This window comes from Coregonus clupeaformis, unplaced genomic scaffold (assembly GCF_020615455.1).
Source record: "Coregonus clupeaformis isolate EN_2021a unplaced genomic scaffold, ASM2061545v1 scaf3627, whole genome shotgun sequence".
NCBI classification, from domain to species: domain Eukaryota; kingdom Metazoa; phylum Chordata; class Actinopteri; order Salmoniformes; family Salmonidae; genus Coregonus; species Coregonus clupeaformis.
The window spans coordinates 1,029-11,355 of NW_025537081.1; the positions used below are offsets into that span (position 1 = coordinate 1,029).

At 47.7% G+C, this 10,327-nt stretch overlaps 1 protein-coding gene across 1 annotated transcript; it reads left to right on the top strand.

Annotated features, from left to right (window-relative positions):
- The first annotated feature begins 223 nt into the window (after positions 1–223).
- LOC121563000 (cytosolic Fe-S cluster assembly factor nubp1-like) lies at positions 224–10,112 on the top strand. The gene is made up of 6 exons (XM_045220352.1): positions 224–372; positions 654–808; positions 6,921–7,031; positions 7,713–7,815; positions 8,944–9,027; positions 9,652–10,112. Exons 1-6 carry the CDS (start codon positions 306–308, stop codon positions 9,702–9,704), a joined length of 573 nt encoding a protein of 190 aa, XP_045076287.1. The 5' UTR covers positions 224–305; the 3' UTR covers positions 9,705–10,112.
- Positions 10,113–10,327: the final 215 nt, after the last annotated feature.

The window sequence follows — 10,327 nt, forward strand, 5'->3', positions numbered from 1 at the left end:
CTACACAATTAACATTATTTTACCCGTTGGTCAAAAGATGCGTCTTTGATTGGACACCCTAATGAATATGACAAGAGGCAGAAATCAAATCACGAGCCAGTTACTTTATTAGATATGTTCTGTGTTTCAGTACGTAGAGGATAACCCGTGTGTGTTTCAGTACGTAGAGGATAACCCTGTGTGTGTGTGTGTGTGTGTGTGTGTGTGTGTGTGTGTGTGTGTGTGTGTGTTTCAGTACGTAGAGGATAACCCGTGTGTGTGTGTGTGTGTGTGTGTTTCAGTACGTAGAGGATAACCTTGCCGTCATGTCCATTGGCTTCCTACTCAGTAGTCCTGACGATGCGGTTATATGGAGAGGACCCAAGAAGAACGGTAACACTGTGTGTGTGTGTGTGTGTGTGTGTGTGTGTGTGTGTGTGTGTCTGTGTCTGTGTCTGTGTCTGTGTCTGGTGTGTGTGTAGCTGACACAGTGTCAACAGTCAACAGGACTTCCTGGATAAATGGAGGTTCAGTTAAAGGCTAAGATAAAAAATATATATATATATATATATATATCCAGTGTGAATGATGATGTGATGTGGACTTTCATTGGTTTATTGGCTGTGAGGAGGCTGTGATCTGATTGGCTGTGGTGGTGCTGTACTTCCTGTCAGGGATGATCAAGCAGTTCCTGCGTGACGTTGACTGGGGGGATCTGGATTACCTCATCGTGGACACGCCCCCTGGCACCTCTGACGAGCACCTGTCTATCGTCCAGTACCTTAGCTCCGCCCACATCGACGGGGCCGTCATCGTCACCACCCCGCAGGTAACTACGGCAACTACAGCTTACTATAGCAACTAGCGTCGTGGAAATTCTAATCAGAAGGAAGAGAGAGATTAGTAGATTCTTCAAAACAACTTTTTATTTTATTATAAGAATTGCAATTCTGGAGCGGTTAACAATCACTCAAAAGGTGCAGTCAAGAGGTGCGAACAAGAGTTGGGTCTCAGCTTTTATAACCTTTTTGTGGCAGTTTAGCAGGTGTGCGAGATACATGATGGGGAAACAAAAGCGTACAAACGATCGATTAACGCCAGTTTTTTTTTCTTACTTCCTTTCTGCTGATAGCATTGTTGCTGCCCTCTGTTCTCTCCATATCTCCACACAGCTGTGCCCTTGAAAGATACCGAAAATGAACAGAATGGACTGAGACGCTGCGGTCTGCGCTCTCTGACGGCCCTGTTTGTCTTTGACCACGTCACCTAAAGTTACTTTAGAAACAAGAGCGGAAAAAAACACTGGCTTCTTCGTACGCAATCATACAAAACGCATGATAACATACGCACTATACGCACTATGTACATGTGGATTTTGTGTTATAGACGTGTGGTAGTGGAGTAGAGGGCCTGAGTGTGTTGTGAATTCTGTAATGAATGTAATTGTAATGTTTAAAAAAAAAATGTATAACTGCCTTAATTTTGTTGGACCCCCTCAGGAAGAGTAGCTGCTGCCTTGGCAGGAACTAATGGGGATCCATAATAAACCCCAGGAAGAGTAGCTGCTGCCTTGGCAGGAACTAATGGGGATCCATAATAAACCCCAGGAAGAGTAGCTGCTGCCTTGGCAGGAACTAATGGGGATCCATAATAAACCCCAGGAAGAGTAGCTGCTGCCTTGGCAGGAACTAATGGGGATCCATAATAAACCCCAGGAAGAGTAGCTGCTGCCTTGGCAGGAAGTAATGGGGATCCATAATAAACCCCCAGGAAGAGTAGCTGCTGCCTCGGCAGGAACTAATGGGGGATCCATAATAAACCCCCAGGAAGAGTAGCCGCTGCCTTGGCAGGAACTAATGGGGATCCATAATAAAACCCCCCAGGAAGAGTAGCTGCTGCCTTGGCAGGAACTAATGGGGATCCATAATAAACCCCCAGGAAGAGTAGCTGCTGCCTTGGCAGGAACTAATGGGGATCCACAATAAACCCCCAGGAAGAGTAGCTGCTGCCTTGGCAGGAACTAATGGGGATCCATAATAAACCACAGGAAGAGTAGCCGCTGCCTTGGCAGGAACTAATGGGGATCCATAATAAACCCCAGGAAGAGTAGCTGCTGCCTTGGCAGGAACTAATGGGGATCCATAATAAACCCCCAGGAAGAGTAGCTGCTGCCTTGGCAGGAACTAATGGGGATCCATAATAAACCCCCAGGAAGAGTAGCTGCTGCCTTGGCAGGAACTAATGGGGATCCATAATAAACCCCAGGAAGAGTAGCTGCTGCCTTGGCAGGAACTAATGGGGATCCATAATAAACCCCAGGAAGAGTAGCTGCTGCCTTCGCAGGAACAAATGGGGATCCATAATAAAACCCCAGGAAGAGTAGCTGCTGCCTCGGCAGGAACTAATGGGGATCCATAATAAACCCCCAGGAAGAGTAGCCGCTGCCTTGGCAGGAACTAATGGGGATCCATAATAAACCCCCAGGAAGAGTAGCTGCTGCCTTGGCAGGAACTAATGGGGATCCATAATAAACCCCCAGGAAGAGTAGCTGCTGCCTTGGCAGGAACTAATGGGGATCCATAATAAACCCCCAGGAAGAGTAGCTGCTGCCTTGGCAGGAACTAATGGGGATCCATAATAAACCCCAGGAAGAGTAGCTGCTGCCTTGGCAGGAACTAATGGGGATCCATAATAAACCCCCAGGAAGAGTAGCTGCTGCCTTGGCAGGAACCAATGGGGATCCATAATAAACCCCAGGAAGAGTAGCTGCTGCCTTGGCAGGAACTAATGGGGGATCCATAATAAACCCCAGGAAGAGTAGCTGCTGCCTTGGCAGGAACTAATGGGGATCCATAATAAACCCCAGGAAGAGTAGCTGCTGCCTTGGCAGGAAGTAATGGGGATCCATAATAAACCCCCAGGAAGAGTAGCTGCTGCCTCGGCAGGAACTAATGGGGATCCATAATAAACCCCCAGGAAGAGTAGCCGCTGCCTTGGCAGGAACTAATGGGGATCCATAATAAACCCCCCAGGAAGAGTAGCTGCTGCCTTGGCAGGAACTAATGGGGATCCATAATAAACCCCCAGGAAGAGTAGCTGCTGCCTTGGCAGGAACTAATGGGGATCCATAATAAACCCCCAGGAAGAGTAGCTGCTGCCTTGGCAGGAACTAATGGGGATCCATAATAAACCACAGGAAGAGTAGCCGCTGCCTTGGCAGGAACTAATGGGGATCCATAATAAACCCCAGGAAGAGTAGCTGCTGCCTTGGCAGGAACTAATGGGGATCCATAATAAACCCCCAGGAAGAGTAGCTGCTGCCTTGGCAGGAACTAATGGGGATCCATAATAAACCCCCAGGAAGAGTAGCTGCTGCCTTGGCAGGAACTAATGGGGATCCATAATAAACCCCAGGAAGAGTAGCTGCTGCCTTGGCAGGAACTAATGGGGATCCATAATAAACCCCAGGAAGAGTAGCCGCTGCCTTGGCAGGAACTAATGGGGATCCATAATAAACCCCCAGGAAGAGTAGCTGCTGCCTTGGCAGGAACTAATGGGGATCCATAATAAACCCCCAGGAAGAGTAGCCGCTGCCTTGGCAGGAACTAATGGGGATCCATAATAAACCCCCAGGAAGAGTAGCTGCTGCCTTGGCAGGAACTAATGGGGATCCATAATAAACCCCCAGGAAGAGTAGCTGCTGCCTTGGCAGGAACTAATGGGGATCCATAATAAACCCCCAGGAAGAGTAGCTGCTGCCTTGGCAGGAACTAATGGGGATCCATAATAAACCCCAGGAAGAGTAGCTGCTGCCTTGGCAGGAACTAATGGGGATCCATAATAAACCCCCAGGAAGAGTAGCTGCTGCCTTGGCAGGAACTAATGGGGATCCATAATAAACCCCAGGAAGAGTAGCTGCTGCCTTGGCAGGAACTAATGGGGATCCATAATAAACCCCAGGAAGAGTAGCTGCTGCCTTGGCAGGAACTAATGGGGATCCATAATAAACCCCAGGAAGAGTAGCTGCTGCCTTGGCAGGAACTAATGGGGATCCATAATAAACCCCCAGGAAGAGTAGCTGCTGCCTTGGCAGGAACTATTGGGGATTTATAATAAATACTAATACATGAGAGAAACAGACAGGTTTAAGGCTCATACAGAGCATGTGAATACATTTTTTCCCCACCAGCTGCACGTTACTATGGCAACCAGGTAGTTTACAGTGGGGGGAAAAAGTATTTAGTCGGCCACCAATTGTGCAAGTTCTCCCACTTAAAAAGATGAGAGGCCTGTAATTTTCATCATAGGTACACGTCAACTATGACAGACAAAATGAGAATTTTTATTCCAGAAAATCATATTGTAGGATTTTTTATGAATTTATTTGCAAATTATGGTGGAAAATAAGTATTTGGTCAATAACAAAAGTTTCTCAATACTTTGTAATATACCCTTTGTTGGCAATGACACAGGTCAAACGTTTTCTGTAAGTCTTCACAAGGTTTTCACACACTGTTGCTGGTATTTTGGCCCATTCCTCCATGCAGATCTCCTCTAGAGCAGTGATGTTTTGGAGCTGTCGTTGGGCAACACGGACTTTCAACTCCCTCCAAAGATTTTCTATGGGGTTGAGATCTGGAGACTGGCTAGGCCACTCCAGGACCTTGAAATGCTTCTTACGAAGCCACTCCTCCGTTGCCCGGGCGGTGTGTTTGGGATCATTGTCATGCTGAAAGACCCAGCCACGTTTCATCTTCAATGCCCTTGCTGATGGAAGGAGGTTTTCACTCAATCTCACGATACATGGCCCCATTCATTCTTTCCTTTACACGGATCAGTCGTCCTGGTCCCTTTGCAGAAAAAACAGCCCCAAAGCATGATGTTTCCACCCCCCATGCTTCACAGTAGGTATGGTGTTCTTTGGATGCAACTCAGCATTCTTTGTCCTCCAAACACGACAAGTTGAGTTTTTACCAAAAAGTTCTATTTTGGTTTCATCTGACCATATGACATTCTCCCAATCCTCTTCTGGATCATCCAAATGCACTCTAGCAAACTTCAGACGGGCCTGGACATGTACTGGCTTAAGCAGGGGGACACGTCTGGCACTGCAGGATTTGAGTCCCTGGCGGCGTAGTGTGTTACTGATGGTAGGCTTTGTTACTTTGGTCCCAGCTCTCTGCAGGTCATTCACTAGGTCCCCCTGTGTGGTTCTGGGATTTTTGCTCACCGTTCTTGTGATCATTTTGACCCCACGGGGTAAGATCTTGCGTGGAGCCCCAGATCGAGGGAGATTATCAGTGGTCTTGTATGTCTTCCATTTCCTAATAATTGCTCCCACAGTTGATTTCTTCAAACCAAGCTGCTTACCTATTGCAGATTCAGTCTTCCCAGCCTGGTGCAGGTCTACCATTTTGTTTCTGGTGTCCTTTGACAGCTCTTTGGTCTTGGCCATAGTGGAGTTTGGAGTGTGACTGTTTGAGGTTGTGGACAGGTGTCTTTTATACTGATAAGTTCAAACAGGTGCCATTAATACAGGTAACGAGTGGAGGACAGAGGAGCCTCTTAAAGAAGTTACAGGTCTGTGAGAGCCAGAAATCTTGCTTGTTTGTAGGTGACCAAATACTTATTTTCCACCATAATTTGCAAATAAATTCATAAAAAATCCTACAATGTGATTTTCTGGATTTTTTTCCTCAATTTGTCTGTCATAGTTGACGTGTACCTATGATGAAAATTACAGGCCTCTCTCATCTTTTTAAGTGGGAGAAATTGCACAATTGGTGGCTGACTAAATATTTTTTTCCCCCACTGTATATATACAGTGCCTTGCAAAAGGTATTCATCCCCCTTGGCGTTTTTTCCTATTTTGTTGCATTACAACCTGTAATTTAAATTGATTTTTATTTGGATTTCATGTAATGGACATACACAAAATAGTCCAAATTGGTGAAGTGAAATGAAAATAAAATAACTTGTTTCAAGAAATTCAAATAAATGAATAACGGAAAAGTGGTGCGTGCATATGTATTCACCCCCTTTGCTATGAAGCCCCTAAATAAGATCTGGTGCAACCAATTACCTTCAGAAGACACATAATTAGTTAAATAAAGTCCACCTGTGTGCAATCTAAGTGTCATGTGATCTGTCACATTATCCCAGTATATATACACCTGTTCTGAAAGGCCCCAGAGTCTGCAACACCACTAAGCAAAGGGCACCATGAAGACCAAGGAGCTCTCCAAACAGGTCAGGGACAAAGTTGTGGAGAAGTACAGATCAGGGTTGGGTTATAAAAAAATATCAGAAACTTTGAACATCCCACAGAGCACCATTAAATCCATTATAAAAAAATGGAAAGAATATGGCACCACAACAAACCTGCCAAGAGAGGGCCACCCACCAAAACTCACGGACCAGGCAAGGAGGGCATTAATCAGAGGCAACAAAGAGACCAAAGATAACCCTGAAGGAGCTGCAAAGCTCCACAGCGGAGATTGGAGTATCTGTCCATAGGACCACTTTAAGCCGTACACTCCACAGAGCTGGGCTTTACAGAAGAGTGGCCAGAAAAAAGCCATTGCTTAAAGAAAAAATAAGCAAACACGTTTGGTGTTCGCCAAAAGGCATGTGGGAGACTCCCCAAACATATGGAAGAAGGTACTCTGGTCAGATGAGACTAAAATTGAGCTTTTTGGCAATCAAGGAAAACGCTATGTCTGGCGCAAACCCAACACCTCTCATCACCCCGAGAACACCATCCTCCCACCATTTGCTCTCTGTTATGGCTGGTGGTCAGATCAATCATAAAGTCCTGTTAGACTACCCAGTCATAACTCAACCTAACAGGACTTTAACTCGCCTCTCTCTCTCTCTCACCCCCCCCTCCCTCCCTCCCTCTCACCCCCCCTCCCTCACCCCTCCCTCTCCCTCCTCTCCAGGAGGTATCTCTTCAGGATGTAAGGAAGGAGATCCGGTTCTGTCAGAAGGTTCAGCTGCCCATCATAGGAGTGGTGGAGAACATGAGTGGATTTGTCTGTCCCAAATGCAAGGTATGAGTATCTCACACACACACACACACACACACACACACACACAGACACACACACACACACAGACACACACACACACACATGAATGCACGCCAGACACAATATGTAACTTTCTCTTATAGACAAACACACCATTCATTGGCATGATGGGTAACCCTTTATCTCCCCCCTCTCCCTCCTCCATCTCTCCCCCTCCATCTCTCCCTCCTCCATCTCTCCCTCCTCCATCTCTCCCTCCTCCATCTCTCCTTCCTCCATCTCTCCTTCCTCCATCTCTCCCCCCTCCATCTCTCCTTCCTCCATCTCTCTCCCCCCTCCATCTCTCCTTCCTCCATCTCTCCTTCCTCCATCTCTCCCCCCTCCATCTCTCCTTCCTCCATCTCTCCTTCCTCCATCTCTCCCCCCTCCATCTCTCCCTCCTCCATCTCTCCTTCCTCCATCTCTCCTTCCTCCATCTCTCCCCCCTCCATCTCTCCCCCCTCCATCTCTCCCCCCTCCATCTCTCCCCCCTCCATCTCTCCTTCCTCCATCTCTCCTTCCTCCATCTCTCCTTCCTCCATCTCTCCCCCCTCCATCTCTCCTTCCTCCATCTCTCCCCCCTCCATCTCTCCCCCCTCCATCTCTCCTTCCTCCATCTCTCCCCCCCTCTCTCTCCCCCTCCCCCTCTCTCTCCCCCTCTAGAACACGTCTCAGATCTTCCCCCCCACCACTGGAGGAGCAGAGAGGATGTGTGAAGAGATGAACCTTACTCTGTTAGGACGAGTCCCACTGGACCCCAGGATAGGTACTGGACTACAGATAGCTGTGTTAGGACCGGTCCTACTGGACTACAGATAGCCGTGTTTGGACCGGTCCTACTGGACTACAGATAGCCGTGTTAGGACCGGTCCTACTGGACTACAGATGGCCGTGTTAGGACCGGTCCTACTGGACTACAGATAGCTGTGTTAGGACCGGTCCTACTGGACTACAGATAGCTGTGTTAGGACCGGTCCTACTGGACTACAGATAGCTGTGTTAGGACCGGTCCTACTGGACTACAGATAGCTGTGTTAGGACCGGTCCTACTGGACTACAGATAGCTGTGTTAGGACCGGTCCTACTGGACTACAGATAGCTGTGTTAGGACCGGTCCTACTGGACTACAGAAAGCTGTGTTAGGACCGGTCCTACTGGACTACAGATAGCTGTGTTAGGACCGGTCCTACTGGACTACAGATAGCTGTGTTAGGACCGGTCCTACTGGACTACAGATAGCTGTGTTAGGACCGGTCCTACTGGACTACAGATAGCTGTGTTAGGACCGGTCCTACTGGACTACAGATAGCTGTGTTAGGACCGGTCCTACTGGACTACGGATAGCTGTGTTAGGACCGGTCCTACTGGACTACGGATAGCTGTGTTAGGACCGGTCCTACTGGACTACGGATAGCTGTGTTGCTGCAGAAAGATCCTAGTTGTCCAGTCTAGACAGAGGACAGGGGATTTACAGACTTGGGAAAGCACTGGACACTCCTCCCTTTGACCACTGTTTCCTCTTCTCTCTCTCTCTCTCTCTCTCTCTCTCTCTCTCTCTCTGTCTCTCTCTCTCTCTGTCTCTCTCTCTGTCTCTCTCTCTCTCTGTCTCTCTCTCTCTCTCTCTCTCTCTCTGTCTCTCTCTCTCTCTCTCTCTCTCTCTCTCTCTCTCTCTCTCTCTCTCTCTCTCTCTCTCTCTCTCTGTCTCTCTCTCTCTCTCTCTCTCTCTCTCTCTCTCTCTCTCTCTCTCTCTCTCTCTCTCTCTCTCTCTCTCTCTCTCTCTGTCTCTCTCTCTCTGTCTCTCTGTCTCTGTCTCTCTCTCTCTCTCTCTCTCTCTCTCTCTCTCTCTCTCTCTCTCTCTCTCTCTCTCTCCCTCTCTCATCCTCTTCTCTCTCAGGTAAGAGTTGTGATGAAGGGAAGTCCTTCCTGACTGAATTCCCAGACTCCCCTGCTGCTGCTGCCTACCGCACTATAGTACAGAGTGAGTATAGAACAGGGACACACCACATACAGAGACACACACACACACACACACAGAGACACACAGGGACACGCACACACACACAGGGACACACATGGACACACCACACACAGAGACACAAACACACCACACACAGAGACACACTTGTTTAATTGTGTTGAGGTGGAGTGAAAGGGGAAGAGATACTTTACTAGAGGAAGTAAGAAGAATAACAACATTGATATATCAGGAAATGAAATGTAGGTTTAAGCAAGTTGGGGGGGGAGGTGGTGGGGGGGGATATCATCAGACTGCTAAAACAACGGTAATATGGGGGCGAGGGGAGGGGGGGGGATATCATCAATATGGAGCTACGCACCAAGGATTACTGCTAGGTACAGTGGGGAGGTGTGACACTTACTCCTAGCTTTTGAGGTGAGGCGCGATCGGCTAAAGACGCTTGAGAAGGGCTGTCGTGTGTGTGTGAGGTCACGAGTTGGCACCGAGTGTGGGCTTTAATCAGGAGGAAGTGTTACTCGCTAAGCAAGCAGTTTGACATACTTTACAGTGACACACATCTAACTCCTTGACGTTATCAAACCCATATCTGATATATCTACATTTCCCTCTCCACTTTGCATCCAGGTATCCAGGCCTACTGCTTGTCCCATGTGACACGGGAGGAGAGTGCTGGCTAGAAGCCCGTCTGGAGGGAGCCATGTCGCTCTTGGATGCCAGGGGACAGATCACGTGTCAAGGGTCCTACTGTCTGGTGAATTTTTGTAATAAACCAACATGCTCTGGTTAATAACTGATCAAGGATCAGCCCCCCCCCCCCGCCCCCCCTAGTGTCTCAGAGTAGTTCTGCTGATCTGGGATCAGGGCCCCATTCACAAAAGTGTACTGTTACTGAGACTGTGTGAATATTGGACCTGATCCTAGGTCAGTTCTGTTACTTTGAGACTGTTTGTGAAATGGGTCCAGGTCTCTGACCTTTTTTTTAAAGGGATAGTTAACCTAAAACGATGTATTGTTTTTCCTGACCCTGTAAACAGTCTTGGGACAAAGTAAAACAGCAATCCATGCTCTGGTTTTGTCTACCTGGACACTGTCTCCAAACGCTGACTTTGTAAAAACGTTTCTGTCCAAAAACCTGCTAGTCAATATCCTCTTTGTTGGTATGTTTTTTTGCATTTCATGTCCCTGGATTAAAATAAATCCCTTTAACCCCTTACAATCGGCCCTATATTGGATAGGGATATGTTGGAATGTTTCTTTTACGGAAGAAATATGGAAAAGCATATGCATAAACATGGTTAGC

Bases quoted from the DNA above. Each gene is read 5' to 3' on its own strand.
- LOC121563000 (XM_045220352.1), top strand. From the start codon at position 306: ATGTCCATTGGCTTCCTACTCAGTAGTCCTGACGATGCGGTTATATGG. The intron at 7,816-8,943 runs GTACTGGACTAC...CTTCTCTCTCAG, and splicing joins CCCACTGGACCCCAGGATAG to GTAAGAGTTGTGATGAAGGG. The intron at 9,028-9,651 runs GTGAGTATAGAA...CTTTGCATCCAG, and splicing joins CTACCGCACTATAGTACAGA to GTATCCAGGCCTACTGCTTG.